This window comes from Chelonoidis abingdonii, chromosome 2 (genome assembly GCF_003597395.2).
Source record: "Chelonoidis abingdonii isolate Lonesome George chromosome 2, CheloAbing_2.0, whole genome shotgun sequence".
NCBI lineage: Eukaryota > Metazoa > Chordata > Testudines > Testudinidae > Chelonoidis > Chelonoidis abingdonii.
Window position 1 is genome coordinate 208,181,460 of NC_133770.1, and position 20,722 is coordinate 208,202,181.

Here is a 20,722-nt window from a genome sequence, read left to right on the forward strand (position 1 = left end):
ATGACTGTTCCTGGGGCCAGGCTGCAATAGTCCTTCCTGCACCCAACAGAGCAATCTTTTTTTTCTCTTTTTCTCATATGGATACGCTCTGAATTCAGCAGGGCTCCATATGGCACTGGATCTGTCTCCATGTATCACATTGCAAAATTGGGGCATTAGTTCTTGTACAAAGAGGCCTTGATCCAGCAAAGTATTTAAGTGTGTACTTAACTTTAAGCATGTGAGTGGTGCCTTTATCACTGTTCCCATTGTCACTTGTTCACAAATACAATAGATTTCAATGAAATCAACTTAAACCTGAAATTTCTGTTCTAGGAAAGTTTTGGTTCAGTTGTTCACATGTTTGCTGGGATTTCCATTCTGCTGTATAGATGGACATTTTTTGGTTTCATTCTTCTGCATCTATTATTTAATGGCTTCCATGCTGATGATGCTTGTTAAAAAAATTAATGCATTAATTAAATTTGTGGCTGAACTCGTTGGTGAAGAATTATGTCTCCTGCTCTGATTTGCCCACATTCTGCCATATATTTCATGTTACAGCAGTCTCAGATGATGACCCAGCACATGTTGTTCATTTTAAGAACACTTTCACTGCAAATTTGACAAAATTCAAAAAAGATACCAATGTGAAATTTCTAAAGATACCTGCAGCACTTGACCAAAGATTTAAGGCGTGGAAGTCTTTCAGAAGTCTTAAAAGAGCAACACTCTGAGGCAGAAACTGCAAAACCCAAACCACCAAAAGAGAAAATCAGTATTCTGCTAGTGGCATATGACTCAGATAATGAAAATGAACATGCGTCGGTCTGCATGATTTTGAATTGTTATCGAGCAGAATCTGTCATCAGCATGGACGCATGTCCTCTGGAATGGTGTTTGAAGCATGAAGGGACATATGAATCCAAAAATTTGCATCCAAAATATGTAAATAAATGGTATTCTATTATTAACAGCGTGATTAATCATGATTCATTTTTTAATCACTTGACAGCCCTAGTAATTATAGATTGTATCATAATTCATATACTCAGGGAACAAATTAAGGCATCCTTAATTCTGGCATTCCTAATTGCTGAGTGTTTGACATTGCAACCTGAATAACATTCCTTTAAAAAATAGTTTATGTAATATACACGATGATCTTTCACACGGTTTGCCTTGAACTGGTTGATCATTTGCACTAATATATGTGCGCCATGTTACCTCCCTATTGTCCTGTGTAATTTCTGACGAGGGCACCGCTATTACGTTCTCATATGCAGCACACTGATTTGAAAAGGGAGATACATTATTGATTATTTCTATTACAATACTACCTAGGAGCCCTAGTCATGGCCCAGGGTCCCATTGTTCTAGACACCTTACAAACCTGTAATCATCCTATTCATGTGTTCGGCATGGTAGAAGACAGCCAAATATCAAGTCTTCTGCCTTGTGATTAGGTGAAGGAAGCATGGTTGATAATTTGTCTTGGGTCTGCAAGAATGGATCCTATGTTGCTTTCCTTGCACAATTAGCTGTGAATGCTCTTTTTGGTATAAAATAACCTCACACTGCAGTAGTAACTCATCCAAGTGTCTTCCAACATAGTTAGAAGATGTGCTCTACAAGTTGCATGTTCTCCATGAAATGTCACATATTTTCAATATTTTCCCTCCAACTCTAGCTTATGTACACAAGCCTGTATTTTAAAGAATAGCAAATGTAAAATGGGTAGAACTTTTGAGTTTCATGTTTTCTAGGGAGTTTGGTTCTCACAGCAGGTGGTTACTCTTTGGTAACTTTATTTTTGCGGATAATGATGAAAAGAATATAGCTATAGACTGGGATTTTCACAGGGGACCACAGGAGATAGGTGCCCAATATCTTTGGCTTTGGGTACAAGTTGTGCAACATCACTCCTTTGAGTTCTTGTGGAAAGCCCAGGTCAATGTTCAATTCGCTTAAAAAAAATAGATTTCATTGGGATTGACTGAATATTTTAAGGTATGAACAGCATCAGATTCTTCTTTCAGACAACATTGTTTTGCAGTGTCTTAAACATTTTGCCAGCAGCACTTCTTCAAATGAAGATTTTTATCCAATATCTTTTTTGATGCTGGCGAAATAGCATGAAAATAGAACCAAAATGAAGTCTACGGGTAACAATCTTCCTTGAAGCATACCTTCGCTGTGCCTTCTTAATAAACTTTCAGCCGTAAAATTGTTAAACAAGATGCAAGTGCTATGCAATATCCTGCTGAAGATAGAAGAAATATGACTTCATTATAGTTGGCTGGATCAATTCCTCTTCATGCTAATGCACACACATCAGTCCAGAGAGGATGTTGCCAAGAATAATATATAATCTACTCAAGCCTACAGTAAAAGCTTACAAAAAAATCTATTTTTATATAGTTCTTGAAAGAAGGAAGTGATAGCAGGCAGTAAATTAATTCCATTACTAAAAAGCCACTGCTGTTAATGTAAGGTAAATATGAAAACAATTTGAGTGGATGGCTAATTTTGTCTTATGCTGGCTATAGCTTCTCCATTTTTTTGCTACCGTCTTTGGTTTTTGCCACAGTTATCGTTTACAAACAGGGATGCAGTAGACATCCGCAGTGCGAAAGTACACTTGCAATTCAAAGTATTTTAGTGGTTAGGAGGACCTCAGGTTGCAAACCTTTTCAGACTTTTAGACAATTCGATTAGAAATACAATATTTTCTTTCTTAGGTGGTGATATTAATTCAAGACCAAGGAGGTATAAATCCATTAGCATTTCTACCTCTCTAATATATAAATTCTTGTTTGTCCTCCAGATTTTCTTATTTAGTTGATGAAGAAATTTTAAAATTGTCCAGAAAATCTATTGTGTGATAACTGTCAAGATGGAAGAACACACAGTTCTGCATACTGATATTTTTAAATAATTAAGTACACCAGCTTTTAGCATTGTCCTGATGTTTGTGAAAAAGATGAACACATGTATCCAGAGCGTCATGCAAAGGAGCAACAGAAAACCTTTTAAATTCAAGAATATTTCCATAGTACAGCTACCATATAGTTGTTTGCAGAATTGTATTGAACATTAAAAGTTAAATGTTGACTAAAGGATATGGATATACAATTTTGCTGGCTTCTCTGTTTGATTTAGGATGGATTATGTATAGGATGTCCCTTCAGACTGCTACTGCATAATGCACTCATCTGTCTAGCTATTAAGGCTTGGTCTACACTAGAAAATTAGGTTGGTTTTACTATGTCAGTCAGGAGTGTGAAAAATCCACAACCACTGAGTGGCTTTGTTAAGGTGACCTAATCCCTGGTGTAGACAGTGCTAGTTCAATGGAAGTTCTTCCATCCACCTAGCTACTGCCTCTCAGGGAGGTGGATTATCTATGCTGATGGAATAACCTCTCCATCAGTTGTGCTACAGTTGTGCCACTGTAGCACAACTATAGACAAACCTGAAGTTAAATGTTGATTTAGAACTGTCTGTAGGGAAACATTGCTAGTGGCTATTAGCGCTTAACTTAAAAATAAAATTATCTGTTAATGGGATATGGTAGCAAATAGAAATCATTTGAACTTCCTCCATCTTCTAGAACTAACATGTCTTCATGCATCCCTGGCAAACTGTAATTTACTTACAGGCAGGTCTTTTCATTTTGTCTGTGTACAGCATCTGGCACAAGGGGGCTCTGATCTCTGATTAGGACCTCTTGGCACTACTGCAATATACATAATTAATATTTATTTTAAATATGAAACAAGAAAGCTCAGCAAGCTAATAAACCAAAACAAAGAAGGATTCATTTTTGGAGAAGCATGCTAATTAGAAATACATTGGTTTTAACAAGATTAAATAACAGCTTTTAATGTTTTAAAATGTCTTTGCGAAATCACGCATCAAAATACATATGCCATTTTCAGTAAAGTCGTTACTTTTTATTATTTCCCTGATTACTTTCTAAAAAGTTCAACTTTTAACCTCTAAAAATGAATTGTACTAACTGTACTAAAATGGTGTTGAAATAAAATGAAAAGGTTTAATCTGTAGGATCCCAAGCATATTATTTTTTTCTCTCTTTAATTTGACAAAAAAAAAAGATGCTGTAATGGCTAATGCCTGTGGAAAGATATCTAGAGAATTGTTCCTAAAAAATAGCCAGAATCTGATAGTTTGACTAAAGCAAAAATTTCGTGTCCCATTCGTATTCTAAAAGTATTATTCAGCCTAATATGACTCTTGGTTTTTGCTTGCTTTATTAGAGTACTTCAGGGTTTGACAATAAATATTTGCGATAGTGACTTAGGAATATTGAAAACTTGTATTTTATGCTATGTTCTAACACTGGAATTAGCCCAATCCCATATTAGCTATTTAATCATGTTGTGTTAACTTTTTAACAACCTGTGGTAACACTATTTTAAAAGGTATTTCTATACTGCACATTTTAGACTTTCTGGCCAAATTCTGCACTGTTACTTCCATAAAATTCAGCTGATGCCAAATGGGCTGAGGGCAGAATATGTATCATTCTTTCACTATGTAAAGAGCAGTGGTCAGTTAGTTGTGAGAAAGGGTTCATTTATTTGCAAGTGTAATTTTTCAGCCATTTGAACAAATAATCTGATACCCTAAAACTGAAATATTCTACATTTGTCATTTTTTATTGAAAATAATTTGCATATTAGCAGTCTGCTGTGAAAAAGTTATGCAACTGTGTATTATGTTCTAACAGTGGGTTGCTTCTTATCACTCTGGGATAAAGGTGTGTGAAACTGTCAGTAACTGATTTGCTTAAAATAAGTGTCTCTTTGCTGTTCCTGGTATCAAGCACAGCATTTCTCATCCGTGGGTCTAAAAAGAAAAGTGTTTGAAACAGAAGGGCAGTAGAGCAGTCTGGTTATATGATATATAGCACTCATTCCATGTGAATAATCAAGATAATACTTAGCTGAGATATGTATTACTGGAGCAGAGTTCACTTGTAATAGAATAAAGTTTGAATATGCAGAACCTTAGTATTTGCATTTTTGCTTTTTAAAAATTTATATCACTGCCATCATAGTATCCCTAACAGTGAAAATGCTGAGGGGAAAAAAAAACACATTTCTAGATATTTTTCATTAATGGCATTTAGATTCTATGGTGAGGAATGTGGTTAAAAATACAGATAAATCAAAATGAGAGATGATATAATTTAGATTAGTCTTTTTTGCTTATACTTGCATGCTATGTGTATCCACCTTAGACTTGACAGGGAGGGGCCCTAAAGTATTACCTAAGTGCAGATGTCTACATGTAATACACACTTTAAACTATACAGAGGTGTTTGTTATCTTTTAATGAGAAAATCTACCCCTTTTGGCGTAGGGGGTGTTTTCCTGTTACCACATACGTTATAATTCTTTTCATGGTTGTTCCATGTATTGTATAAAAATATATAGATTAGTAAGGATATTTTTATTTGCTTGATTTTTACATCCAATAATAGGAGCATATCAGTATAAATAGTCTTGGTTTGTTGTCATTGGGTTTTTTTTTGTTTTTTTTTAAAGCAAACAGGTGTGTATATATAGGGAAAATACTGACTGTTATGGGTCTGATCTCCAAAGGTATTCATGCGTGCAGCCTTATTCTTGTGTTGGCTTCTGTGTGCAGGAGTAAAACTCTGCTTACATGAATTTCTTTGCAGGATCACTCAGAATGTGGAGGATGGGTTTAACTGCATTCAGTGCATCACAGGGTGTCCTTTGTTACTATGGGTATTTCTTCACTGCACAATAAACACAGGTTCTTGCTCAGGTTTTAACCCAAGCTTCCTACCATTCATGCAGAAAAACCTCTAACCCAGGTTGGTAGGTGCTTTTAGTCTAAGCTGGTTTACCCTGGGGAATGGATTAGAGCCCAACTTCTGATATAACTTGAGCTGTGAGAATGCAGGCTACATTTTTTGAGTGCTGATTAGTCCTCCAATGCCCTTCTTGCAATTATCATTGGCTCGACAAGGAGAGAATCTTAGAGCATTTCAGAACCATGCCCCAGAGACACATGGGCATGTGTAGAAACTGGGGAGCATGTATATACTGCTCCTGGGAGTGAGCCTGGTGCTAGCGCACTCCAAATAGCAGTGAGGACATTATGGATCAGTCTGGAGCTTGGCTTGTGGGTTAGATGGACTTGAGATCCTGAGCTCCAGTCTGAGTGACAGCATCCACACTGCTATTTTTAGAACACTAGCTCAATCCTCCCTAGCATGTCTGTCTGCCTGAGATGGGAAGCTTGCTCCCAGCTAGGCTGACCAGATAGCAAGTGTGAGAAATCAGGGCAGGGGTGAGGGGTAATTAGGAGCCTATATAAGAAAAACCCTCAAATATCTGGATTGTCCCTATAAAATCGGGACATCTGGTCACCCTACTCCCAGCTGCAGTGTAGACATACCTAGGAGGGATGCAGTAACACAGGTAGAGCTTTGCTGTGGGAACACTCACACCTGGGTTAGATGAATCTGGTTATTCAGACATGGGTGCCAATGACACCTGCATTAACTGTGCAGTGAAAACATGCCCTGTCTGAGCCTGCTGCTGATTTTAGTGGTGGCTGCTACTGCTCACTGGTTCTCAGGGCTGGACCGTAAGAATCTGTAAATTCTACAAGTAATTTTAAAAATAAATTTCCTTAATGATCTCTTATCTCACTAAAAATGTGTGGGACCGTAGGTTTTTGCTCTGACAGATTTGCTTTTAAAACACATTAATCTCTTCCGTAAAAATGCGCTGAATGAATGGAGATGAGATGAAAACGGTGAATTGATTGAATTATTTTTTTTTAAGACTTAGCAATGAAGTTGTTTCTTACAGATTTATTTCTAGTGTGTTGGTAACTGTTAAAATTAACATAGGTCTGCCAGGAAATTGAATAAATATTATTAAATAAAATATTATTAACTTGCTGGAATAGGCTTGGGTTTAAATGATGGTTTTAAATGTTTAAGGCACTGCCTGCCATGTAATTTACAACAGTACATTGGTGAAAGCTTTGGTTAAACAAGACTGCGCTGTGGAATCTGTTGTTTTTATTGTTATGAGAGATCCCAGAGGCCCCGACCTGATAGTGCTAGGCACTCTACAAACATAAAAAAGAGGCAGCCCTGCTCTGTAGTGTGTTCAGAGGGAGGATATTAATGTACTAGTACAGTGATATCGGGGACTATTCATGTGATTAAGAGCTGCTGGATTGGGTAGTTAGACAATAACTAAATGCCTTTATACAGCATCTGTTGCAAGGTGCAGTAAAGCAAAACGTAATTAAGCCACTAAAATATTAAATGCTAGAAAAAATTGGCAAACATATTTGTCTATAATTATTAGTTTGTTTTGTGGTAGAAACTGCAGGCTAGTTAATTGGTTAAAATATTATTTTTCTAAGAATTTTAATGAAAAAAGGCTTTTTGTGAAAATTTTGGCCCAGTTTTTATAGATCAACAGGCAGCTTTAACTCCTCATTCCAGTTGAATATACCTAAGAGATGGTATGACTTTCCACCGTCCTAGCACTTTACAAATATCAGCTGTTACAACAGACTAAGCGTTATACTATTTTGCAGATATGCAACCTAAATTGTTCCAAATTTGAGATAATTGGATCCTGATTTTTCAGAGGAATAGTACACTCCCTTTTGGCTCCCATTGATTACAGTTGGAGTTGTCGGTAATAATCAACTCTAAAATCAGGGTCTAGAAATCTCAAGTTGGACACCTAAAATTAGTGGATGCTTTTTGAAAATGTAGGCTTTATTGAGATGTTGATTGTAACAGACAGAATTAATGTAGTCTGGAAACAGAACCTGGAAGTTCCTTGCTAGCAGTCCTAGTTGAGGCTACTCCTGAAGGTCACAGAGGCTTCACAGGTAAACTCTGCAGATGTAGAATACAGAAGACCCATGTAGTTTTTAAATCAGACTAATCTCTGTCAGTTTAGAAATTAGTCATCCAACAATTGTTATTGAACAAAACACTAGTCAGTTTTGCAATCATAAATTACAACTACTGTATAACTTTGGTTCTTTAATAACAAAACTTTTCTTTATTGTACCATTTATAAGTAGAGTGGGACAGAAGTTATGGTGATCAGAATGGGCTAGGTCTAAATATGTTGATTACATGCAGAGTGTAGGCCAGATTCATTCTTGGTATAGCCCTAGTCAAGATTATGATGATACACCAGGGATGAAGTTGGCTTAGTAAATCTAACTTTATTTAGGAAACAAATTTGCAACAGAATGGACAGAGTAAGCCAAGTCCTTTCCTCCAAAATTTAGTCATCTTGGAATTAGTTGAGGGAATTGATTTGATGATTTTACTTACATTCCATGATTGTGGTGTAAATAAATAGGAATGTTTTCTTTTTGCTCCTTACTGCTCAGTGTTTGGCTTATCTCATAGGAAAAGCTGAATGTGGTAGGTCTCGTAATGTTTTAACATCTGCCATGCAGTTGGATTACATCCTGCTGAGTTTTTAATAAAGAAGTCCATATACTTGACTTGCAGCATAGTCTGCATGTACAACTCTGAAGTTGCAAATCCTGTCTTTAATGCTATTGCTTCGTGAACAAACGTCTCCTGAAAGTATCCAATTCAGTGAAAGTACAGTAACGCTGAACATATGGAAAAAGAAAAAGAAACACTGAAAGAAGTTAGCAAACTGCCTCCTTTGCAAAACACATTGTATTTATGTTATCAGCATGAGATTTTAAAATATCACTGGGATGAAGATCTTACATGGGGGTTTGACAGTTTTTTCTCACTACAGGATCTTTTGTTCAGTTTTACCACATGGTATTTACCTTTGGTCTTAAGAAGAATTCTGGAATGAGCAGAGTGCTTTTTAAAGGATAAATGCTAACTGTTACGTTTTGGTTCCAGAATTTTGAGTGGTTAAAAATAAAATAAAATAATTTAAATAAAGAGTGTTACATTCTATTCTGCATAACCAAAAAGAAGAGGAGGAAAATGGAGAAAAAGATTTTAATTTCACTGGATACATTGTATAACTTTATAAATTTAGCATGTCATTACTTAGTAGTAATAATAATAACCTATGAATTTAGTGCCTTCTACCTGAGGAGCTCAGATGTTCGTTATTTAAGTATTGCTGTACTCCCGAGAGATAGCCTTATCCCAATTTATAGATGAGGAAAATGAGATACACAGATAACAAAGTGACTCTCATCCAAGGTCAAACAGGAAGTTTGTGGTGCATTTGGGAAATGAACACAGGTCTCCTGACTCTGTCTTCTGCCTCAACCACAAGACCACCCTTCCTCTAAAATGAAATGTATAATACTGCAGGCATGTTTGAATCACTATATTTCTTCCTTAAATAGAACCTTTAGTGATTTTGTAGAACAAATACAGAGCGTGATACAATTATCTTTTTATGTGAAGCAATGTAGTAGCTATATGCATTAGTCAAATATGCAACTCATAGTAAATGCAATTTGTCTTTAAGTTTAAGTATTCCCAGATAGACTGGCCAGATTAACAAACATACTCTCTCTTTTTTTCCATTGCAGCATGTGTGTTCCGTTACAATGGGCTCTCTTTTGTCTACCTCGTCTACCTCTTGCTCATTCCTCTATTTTCAGAACCCACAAAAACAACGATGCAAGGTAAGAGTTTTCCTGATGGTTTTTTAAAGGTACATAACATGTAATATGTACAAAAATCTTGTAGGTGTTATAAGATGGAGTCTTACAGGTATTTCTTCAATATACTTTCATTGGTTTGAACTTTTCCTACAGTAAGTGAGCTGGTTTTGTAATACGTCATGTAAACTCACTGAATCTGGTTTTGGAGTGAGTACTCCCTAGTAACTGATCTGATTAAATTCAACTATGGAGTATTCTTTTAACAATGTATATTTTAGTCACCTATACAGACATTAGCACCCCACTGATCTGCCCATTACCATGATCTCGAAAAGTTTTTTTTTAATTTTTATTTTTTTTTATTTTTCCAGTTTTACATCTGCAGAATAACTAAATGCACCATGGATAAAATCACCCACATGTCACGTTAGCTACACTTCAATATTAAAATGTGAAAATAGGGTTCCAGAGATGAAAAGACAAAAGTCATTTCAGAAATAGGATATTTGTTATTCCTGTGCGGGTACATTGCAACAACAAATGGGTTAATCTGTAAAAGTTAGTTCTCAGAAGTTCCTGGTCAACAGTATTGTAACTTCAGGATCATTGAATAGTCAATGAAAATTTGCTGTGGTAAGGTAATATTTCCTTTTTGTGTTTTATCGGTGATGTGTATTGTGACTCAGTAGCTTGTGGGAGTTGCTTTAGTGGGTAGATCTCTGAGCCGGTCCCTGCAGTTCAGAACTCCCAATATATAGCTTGAATCAAACTCATATTAAAGCAGTTATCGTCCCCCAGTTCACCTTCAGACTATTATTTACAATAATATCTCTCTTCAAGAAGCATTTTATTTTTACTCAAGTGAAGAATAAAAGTAAGCTTCTTCCACAAAGGATTGAAGGAAAAAGAGATATTATATAGGGCCTTCTTGGGGCTGACACTGTAGGATGAAAATGTTACCTAAATTATTGGCTGCGTTTTGAATGCTCTGGGTGCCATGTGCATGTAGCACAGTTCCCCTACAGCAGCTCTCTTGAACAACACGCTGCACCACTGTGATGGTTAATGGAGAATCACACCATTTTATTCAATAAACATCCCTAATGAAACAAACTAGGAAATCTAGACTTCAGACATAAAAAATCTCAAATTACTAGGCTCCTACGAGGCTCTTACCTGAATGAGTAGCATCACGTCCATATAAGACCCTATGACATCTCTCTGAATATAGGGCTTCTATTACCACATCAGTCACCGCTAAGGGATCTCCCAGGTTGCATCTGGAGCTACCCCTTTCAATTTTCAGCAGTAACTCTCAGCCCACAAGTCTGGTTCTGTTTATACTCTCCTGGCAACCTCTGTCTGGTATGTTGAGGATGGGGTCAGTATGGCTTCTCTTCCTTCCTGAGTAGTCAAGTAGTCTTGACCTCCTCCTAGGATACCTTTTGTCTGGAAGTTTTGTTTTCAACATGACTCTAGCTTCTAATATTTCATATAGCTGTAGAATCTAGAGTCATATAGTTTATTTGTGATATATTTAAATTATTTAAATAATATATAAGATCTATGTTTCTGAAAAATAGTTTGCATCTGGTCCAGTGTTCTCCTGTTTTATGTCTGACCTTCTGAACACTAGATAAGAGAGAACCTGAGAGGGAAGGAGAGTCATCCTAGTCAATTGCCAGTTTGAAAGACACTGGCCTCTTAACCTTTTTAGATTATAGTAACTTGGTTGAGTAACAAGTCATACACCAGTGTACATTAACCAGCAAGTAACCTACTTACAAGTGTTTTAATGATAAATAACATTACTCCTTCTAAAAAGCAGCAACCATTTCAGTGTCTTGCATATGCAATTTCAGTTGGCAATTACACCATTTATCCCCCCCCCTCTCCCCCCAGTCAGTGGTATCAAACATTTTTCTTCTTGAATTCACTGAAAAGATTCCTTGAGGAATCTTTAACTTTGTCTAAATGCAGCCTCCCATCACCAGTTTAACCTCCTTTTTTCTCATTATTGGGGAGAAGAACTGAGAAATATAAACTTTCAGGAAGTTGTAATATTGTTGTTCAATTTATAACACACAGAAATCATCTAACTACAAATGGTTGTTTTTGCCAAGTTAGAGTACTGTGTTCTGTTATAGGGTCTCACTAAGAGTTAATGCACAAAACTAGTTTGAAGATCGGGTGAAAAAGAGAAATAAAACTCAAAATATCTCTCATCTTATTTACTTATTTATATGACCTCTGTTACAATACTGTAGTGTTTGAGCACCTACATATATAATATTTTTATGGGGAAAAGAGGTTTTTTCTCCATTAAGTTCCATTGGAAGAGAATGGAGTCAAAGCTAGTCTTGTACTATGTAAAATATGTCCTCACCGTAACTATTAATTATGACTTTCACTGTGTTTTATCCTTGTCAGTGTAAATGCTGATGCTTTTTTGAAACCTTCAAAGTATGGTAATTTCCAAAACAGTATCATGCCATGTTGATTTCCACATGTTAGTTGCATGTAGATTAGAAAATGCATTTAGGTAAGGCATTTTATAGGAAATGTGTTGCCTGTTAATTTATTATTTTGATTACAGTAGCACCTGAAGAATCCAACCAAGAATGGGGCCCTGCTGTGCTAGGCACTGTACATATAGATGATGAGAGGTGAAGTTTACAGTCAAAATAGACAAGATATTCAAAGGATGGAAGAAGAGAAGTATTATTAAACCTATTTTACTGATGGAGAACTGAGGCCCGGCAAGAATAAGGTGGAATTTTCAAAAGCGTATAGTCGTCTGTTGACTTCAATGGGAGCAGAGTTGGGTCAATGCTAAGTGCTTTTGAGAATTCCACCCAAATGGCTTGGCCAAGGTAATACATCTATGGAGTGTGTGGCAGAGCCAGGAAATGAACTCCAGGAATCCCAAGTCCCAGTTCAGTAACTTAATCCCGAAACTATCGTTCCTTTGCTTTTAATCTAAAAACATTCTCCTCCTGTATTATGGAATAAAAAGGAGCATTCATCTTTCCCTCTCTATAACATTCACTAGTTTATATACTTCCACTATTGGTCCTCTTAATTTTCTCCTTCTCAAAGCCCCTGTAGTTTTAACCAGTCAATCCCCCGCCAAAACCTGAGCGGCATTAATGCGGTGTTTTGGTGGGGGCTCAATGGGTGGGAATAGTTTATTTTTGGATGCAAAAGTGCGCAGTGCAGCCAGCAAAAACAGAATTGAAAAATAAAATAAAAAGGCATAAAAAACAAATCCTCAAAATTTTAGGAAATCCCAATCTAAGTAAAACTGTCAGTCATTTTTACTGTGGAAAGTTAGAAGGACAGTGAGAAAAGGAAATGTTAGTAAATGCCCAGATGTGGATTAAAGTTTCTCTTAAAAGCACTGAAGGTGATACATGAGACGGATGCAGCAAGCCTAGAAGGGGAATATGGGTGCAGCTTCCTAGCTAATAGCCGGTTACCATGTTGATTTTATGTGTTTTGCTTCTTCTGCCCTTTTCCTGCCAGCAAGAATGATTGACAACTTAAATATAGTTACTTTCTAACAACCAAGTGTGATATTTTTGACTGTCATCCTCATCCTCTCATTCTAGTTTGTTGTTTAATTTATTGGATTTAAAACAAATTCCAAAGTGGTTTGATGGATACACTTTAAAACAATCCAATATGTATCAATGTCAACAGAGTTTTTTCAGTGGGGAGCACTTTCAAAAAATTTCAGATGGTCTCATAGTAATTTTATGTCATGGTGCACTGCACAGCTCATAAGCTAGCTACAGTGGGATGTCTTTGTGCATTTTGTATTAAGAGTGAAAGAATTTAAAATCCAAACTTAACATATTAGAACAGACTGTCTGAGGATTGCTATTAATTTTAAATGTGTGGAATGTGCAGGGTTAAATACTTTAGCTTGTTGAATTTTAAATTGTATATGTGTGTATGTATCTCTTTTTCTATCGTATGTATGTATATGTCCACGGACTATAAAAGGGGAACACTGATAGGCTATTTTAACTGGAAATAGCCAAATCACCATTAAATCATAGAGTCAAAATGTTAAATAAAGCAAGCTTTCTACAAAATAGAAAAAATAAACATCTCACTATGTCTTCATATTTTACTTTCCTTCTTTCCTTTTTCTCTTGCTATACTTCACTTTTTAGTCTATACAATACCTGAATCTTGTTACCTATTTTAATGTGTTCCCTCCAATTAATTTTTTACTAAAGTCTACCCTTTCATTGTACGTTTTATTGTTTGTTTTCACTTTGAGTTCTTGCCTTTTTTCCTCCATCTCATTGTTACTTTTGTTTTCCTTTCTATTTATTTTTCCTCATTTTCACCTCTCTAACCCATTCCACTCATCTACCTACCGCTTACACTCTACAATCACCATTCCCATTTCTCTGGGTCTTCCCATCCATCTTTCTCTTTTCCCTTGGTTCTTCTACTATTTCCTCCTCCTTCCCCCTAGTTCTTTTTCTTTGTTGGTCTTCTCTCCTTCGGCTTCCAAGAAGACACTCACAAAATGACCACAGGTTATAGGTCAGCATGGACAAAATCAGTAGAGTGGAAATTTTCTTTTAGAAGTTTTGAAGGAGTGCATTATTATAAACAATGGGGAGTAAAATATTGTATTGAACTGTATTGTACATGAAAACCCTTTTAACCTCTTTCTCTCTTTATTCTGTAATGTTTATCTTCTAGAAAAAATGTGATCACTAAAATAACTCAATAATATTAATTCTTACCTCCTGTTTTAATGTATATACAATCTCCGTTCTCCATGAGTTATGTTCTTGCCTGTTGATCTAAGATCTCATCCATCTCTAAAATGACGTATTTTCTCCAATTAAAGCTAAAAAATTAAGATATTCAATTGACTGAAAAAATTAGCTGAACATGTTACTAGCTGAAATACTATTCAACCATCCATGGAACTGGTTGAATAATGGAAAACATATTCACAAATAACCTATGCCTTTAAAATTCATTGGATTCATTGTTTATTGATCTTGGGTAGTTTGCTCAACTCTACCGCTAATGTTTATAGGTCTTGAAATCAATTACTGTTGACTATTACTATGACATTAATATAAACACAGAGTGTAGCGTTCTTTATGTAAAAATTATAAAGAGGACATATCAGTGCAGATAGCAGGTTATTGTTTCACTTGTTTATAGAGGTGGTTTAAAACTGCTCAGGCCAAGTTATCAAACACGGCAGTAGGAGCTGTTATTGATGCAACTGTAATTTTACAGTAATTCTAAAACTATATAGCTTTTTAGGTAGTGGTTCTCCTTATATAAAAGTGTCTGACTAGTGACTGGTTTATTACCTACAGTAGCTCTCTTGAGACAAAGAATAAGTAGTAACAGTTAATAGACCAGTTGCAAACTATAATTCTGTTGCCCTGATTGGGGATCAATGGTGTAATGTGTTTAAAACAGTTTTAATGATAGTGTTATTTCTGTCTTGAAAGAGTAGAGTAAGTAAAGTAATATTTTAAATATACGTGGCTTGGACAGGAGAAATTACTCATTTTATCAGTACTGAGTAAATGGTTTTCCTTAATAGAAATGAGATTACGTTCTGTTAGGTTTACCAGCTGTTCCTTACTCAAGTTACTAGTTTATATTATGGTAGCTGTGAATAAGAAACCTTAATCAGGTAGTGTTTTTAAAGTAATATACATCACTTTAGTAAAGCAGTGGATCGGATTCAGCTATCATTACTCATGCTGAGTAACAAAATGAATAGAGCTACTTTTGGAATAAGATACTACTCTGTGTGAGAGAAGACTGGCAGAATCTGGCTCAAAATAGATATCTGTATTTTTATATCTCGTTTGGCTGAGGAGCTAATGTAATAAGAATTATCCATTTAAAATAATTTAAAATATTCATACTTAAACAGTGCACAAACCTGCAAATATTCAAGAGTATTTTTTGCCCAGTTGTGCTGGAAGGAGAGGAGACACTGGATGTGGTTTAATTAGGCTGCAAATTTATTCTTAAATGTTGGGGGGTATCTGGGAGATAAAAGTGTATAGTGCAGGTAATTCCATAATCATTTCATATATCCCTGGGAAGCTTCTGTCAGCCCTTCCCATCCCTGATCCTGTCTTTTACCAATGCTGTTTACAGGAACTGATTGAGAACATAAGGTTTGTAGGGAATATTAGTGCTTACAGGCATCTTGGGCTTGATTAATCAAACTTGTTAAGGAATGAGTTCATAAAACTGAAATTTATACCTTTACCCTGCAAAGACTTATGTACATAGCTATTATACTCTGTGAGTAATCCCATTGAACTCGATATAGAGGTAATAAATTCAACCACATTTACAGGTTTACAGATCTGCTACTGTTTCTATGCTAAGAGAGCTGATTCTTTAGCTGAAGTGGTAGGAGCTCGTGCTTTTAGTTTCAGAGGTCCTGGGTTCAGTCACCACAGGCAACCCAAACAGGGCTGGTGTTACATTTGGCCTTGCCACTTGTAACCATTAGTCCATGCCATGTTTTCAGAGACAGAGGTAGAAATCAAGAATGCTAATGCCCTGCGTTCCACTGCTGTCTCACAAATAGTATTTAACTCAAACACAATTTGTGTTTTGTGTCTCACTATATGGGCTAATCCATCTAGGAGGAAATAACATGCTTCCCTCCACAGCTACTTATACTGAAATGGAAGAGGTCCGTTGTGTGGATCTGAAGATTGTAGGTTCACTTTTGGGGACTGGATATCTCAGGATGTGGCTAATGCTGTACACAGCCTTTCATCAGTTTGTATCCTTCCCAGTTCTGCAGGAATTCAAGTTGCTCCCCAGTAATAGATATTTATTAACCCCTGTGAGAGATGAGTTTGAATCCCCATTCAAACACCCCGCTATGTTTTGCACAAGACTATAAGCTTTTCAAGACAGGGGCTTTCTTTTACTATGTGTTTGTATGGTGCCCCCATCATAGGCCCTGATTGTAGTTGGATTCTCTAGTAAGTGTTCATACAGCTGGGGCCAAAATGATCTTATTCACTGTGAATTTGCAAAAGTTGGCAGTGCTGTAATTGTCATATATGTTGAAGAGGAAAAGTGGGAGTTAAAATATCAGAACAAAAATATGATTTAAAAAAAATCATTTTTTGGAGTGGGCCTGACTCATGACTTTTGAAATTTTTGTCTTGGCAATACTGTACATTAATATGTGTTTCAGAATGGTTTCATCCATACTGTAACTGTGTGACCACAGAGATAATTTCTTCCATTTTTTTGGCAAAGATTTATTGCCCATTGGCTTTTAGGTGTCAATTATAAAGTACACTGAGGAATAACTGGGTTGCTGACTAGAGAGGGAGAGCTGTTTGATGTCCCCAGAGCTACTGAATGTTTTTGTATAAGCTTGAGGCATCAGAGAGATTTATTTATAGTTCAGAAAATGCTTCTGAGGAATTAAAATGTGATTTTTACCGGATTCGGCATATGTCTGTTTATGGAGCCATGCCAGTCTGCTACATAAACATCCTTTGGCTCAAAATACTGCATCTCAGCTAGGTTTCTTCATTTTTAGCATCGTGCATATTCCCAGGGGGTGAACAATGGAGTTCATTATAACTAACAGGCCAGATCCAGGAGTACTTACTCATTCCTTACTCAGGCAAATTTTAGTAAAAATGAAGCAGTCTTTAAGATCTAGCCCAACACTGGAAATCCTCTTGCTTTTCATAAGTGGAGAAGTTTTTTGTTAGTTGCTAATATCATATGCCATTCTCACTGCTTTCATATCAAACCATTTTGGTGGAGAAAATAATCTTCTTAAAATTAATTTTAAGTGAATTTGTTGCTTATGACATGGCAATTCTCGATTCATTGACGAAGCACCACAGCAACTGTACCCTTTGGTGTGTCTCAAGCTTTGCAAAGTGGCATGCTCTAATGTGAGAAGATAGATCTGTGATTCTGTGCTCCTTTACCCATGGCCTCTCTAAAGAGACAGTCAGCAGAAATTCCAGGTAGATGGCTGATTTTATGGTGTGGACACCAATTTTCATCTTCTTCATCATTGTTTAAGTGCCAGATGTGTTTTTGGAGCTGAATAAAACACTGAATCCAGACAGCACCTTACCCGAATCCAGACAGCACCAACTGAAGCAAAATAGGCATGGTAAACCGAGTAAGGTGGGGAGCCAAATGGAGGAAATAACTAAGGTTTTAACTTTAGCTTATATTATTAAATCATTGATGCTTTTTTGCGTTATTACAGAAAATGTATGTCTTCAAGAGTGATCTGAATGAAAAGAAGAGTAGTGTCTTTGCAGCCTGGAGTTGAATAAGAGCTCTGTAGGTAGCGGCAGCATTGAAGAAGTCCTGGAGATAGTAGTAATGGTGTGAAAATAGGGCATGAATGCAGGCGCTAGAAGTATGGGCTAAGACACCAGTTTATTTCACTTACAGGCCACCAAACTGCAGTCATGTTAATGAGCTTTGGCCATTCCTGTTATGGCAAGGACCTGGTAGTGAACGTCTCCTTATCCTTTTATCCCTCAAATATTCATAAACAGAGGAATAGAAAATGATTTTAGGGTATGTGTCTAGAGTTAAATAAAAAAATTAGTTGCTGAATCTCATTGTAATGAGCAGTTTTGTACCAGAACTAAATTTGTCTACATTTAAGAACATGAGATTGTGGTGGAGCAGATCCCCACCCCGTCAAGAAGGAGTTAGAGCACCTCTGGGCGCAATCATCCTCAGCCTGGTGCAGCTTTAGATATGCCTACACTGCATTGTGAACCTAGGTCTTTAGGACTCAAGAGTTTCCAAGCCCACGTTTGAGTTTCCAAACTGAACTGTGAACCTGGCCATACAATTCCTGGACCCGGGTCTCTCAGCTGTGCTAACGTGTCCATACTGCACTATGTAGACCTTCTGATTCAGGCCCTAGACCAGGGGCGGGCAAATTTTTTGGCCTGAGGGCTGCATCAGGTTTTGTAAATTGTATGGAGGGCAGTTTAGGGGAGGGGGTTGTGGCCCGGCCCCCAGCCTCCTATCTGCCCCCCACCCCACATGACTCCTGCCCCATCCAACCACCCCTTCTCCCTGTCCCCTGATTCCCCCTGGATCCCCTGCCCCTGACTGCTCCCTGCTGCCTCATCCAACCCCCCTCCTTCCTGACTGCCCTTCTGGGACCCCTGCCCCCATTCACCCCCCTATTCCCCCCTGACCGCCATGACCCCTATCCACACCCGCACCTCCTGACACCACCCCAAACTCTCCTGCCTTCTGTCAAACCACCCCCTGCTCTGTGCCCCCTTATCACGCTGCCTGGAGCACCGGTGGATGCCGGCGCTACAGCCGCGCCGCCTGGTTGGAACCAGGCCACACTGCCACCACCGATCTCTGCACCTGCACTGCCCCAGGTGCAGCTTTGATGCACAATTTGCCTGCATGATTTATCCCTATCATATAATGTGATAAATTTGCATGCTAGGAAATCTGTATGTATTCCTGCCATATATAAGCAAATAAAAACAATTTGTTTCCTCTAAGCCTATAGAAACATTTTTAATTTTAAGAATAACCGAAATATACCAACATCAAGAAATTGAACTGCGACCCTTCTGGCCTTGAAAAGAAAAGTGTGTGCACAAATGGAAGCCACATTTGGAAAACTTAACCCAGAATAATTTAAAGGAAATTTTGCAATCAAATGTCCTTCTTAGAGGTTGATTGTTTAAACAGTTCTGTTGGAGGAAATGTGTGTAGTTTTACCCCTCCCCCCAATGACTGGATAGTATCGTTAGCAAACATGCGCTAACTATAGTGGAGCAATTGTTGTATTAGTTTTAGGGCCAGATTCTACTGAATTACACCAGCGGGGTAACATTATGGAGACTATATCGGCATAGATATGTTGAAATAGCTATGCCAGCATAATTCCATAGTTTCAATGCAGCCTACATTGATGTAAGGGGTTTTCCATTAGTGTAGGGTCATCACCTCCCCAAAGGAAGTTAGATATGTTGATGTAAGCATTCTTCTATCTACATAGCTGTGTCTACACTGGGGGTTAGTCAGCATAACTCTGGTCAGGGGTGTGGTGTTTTCAAATTGCTGACAAACATAGCTACCTTGACCTAATTTTTTTAGTTTAGACAAAGCCCTAATGGTGATACTCAGGTCTTAAATCCATGGAACTAACAGCACAATTTGGTCCCTAACCTGTAAATAAAACAGAACACTTTAAGACGGGAATTGTCTTATTACAGTAAACTCATTGTATTATCTTTACAGCTGTAGTAGAAGCTAGTCCCCTCCGATAACTATATTTTAAATATGTATTCTAGATTTTGGGCTATAATAATGACAGAAGGGGAAATCCTGCTTCACCTTCCTCTGTGGGATTGGAGAACCCTGAATGCAGTATGGCCATTGTAGTTCTGCTGTACAGAGGGGAAAGGGTATTGGCACCCAAGTCATTTGCAGGGGGCAGAGCATTGCTTGCATCCCAGTACATAGCAGGATTTGGACGAAAGGCGTATGGATCTGTAATTACATATGTCCATGGGCCAATTCCTACTTTCCGTAGGAGAGGCCCAATGGCTGTGACAGCTTATAACTTTGTAGTGTTCAGAGGACACTGTGGCAGTGTTGAAAGTTTCCTTTCGCTTGATAACAATGGAGAACTGCTGCTCATAGCTCATTTACTTGAACTCTGCGGAAGGATTGAGGATTTGCTCCCTAGTGAGAAGAAGAAAATAGAACTGTGGATTTTACTAGAAGAGGAAGGTGGTACCATGTAATTGTATGTTTAAGTGTTGAATATAAAATAGTAGTGGACATATAAAGTTACCTGCATCTGTTTTTTATTAAAACACTTTTGTTAGCCCCCTTTTTGAATACCATTATATTTTAAATAATCATGTTTGATTATGTCATCATAAAGGCAGAGGGAAGAAAATCCAGTAAATCATTAGGTATGTGTTTTTATTATAATGATCAACCTAAAGATGAGAGGAATTCCTATAAAACCAGCCTGTACCAGTGTTTTAAAAAGCAATTGCAGCTG

At 37.2% G+C, this 20,722-nt stretch overlaps 1 protein-coding gene across 1 annotated transcript in view; it reads left to right on the top strand.

Annotated features, from left to right (window-relative positions):
- The window catches only part of PIEZO2 (piezo type mechanosensitive ion channel component 2), a 485,914-nt gene that overhangs the window by 87,049 nt on the left and 378,143 nt on the right, over positions 1–20,722 (top strand). Inside the window, exon 2 of the mRNA XM_075062935.1 lies at positions 9,568–9,663. Within this exon, the coding sequence (XP_074919036.1) occupies positions 9,568–9,663 (96 nt within the window). The remainder of the gene's footprint in view (positions 1–9,567; positions 9,664–20,722) is intronic.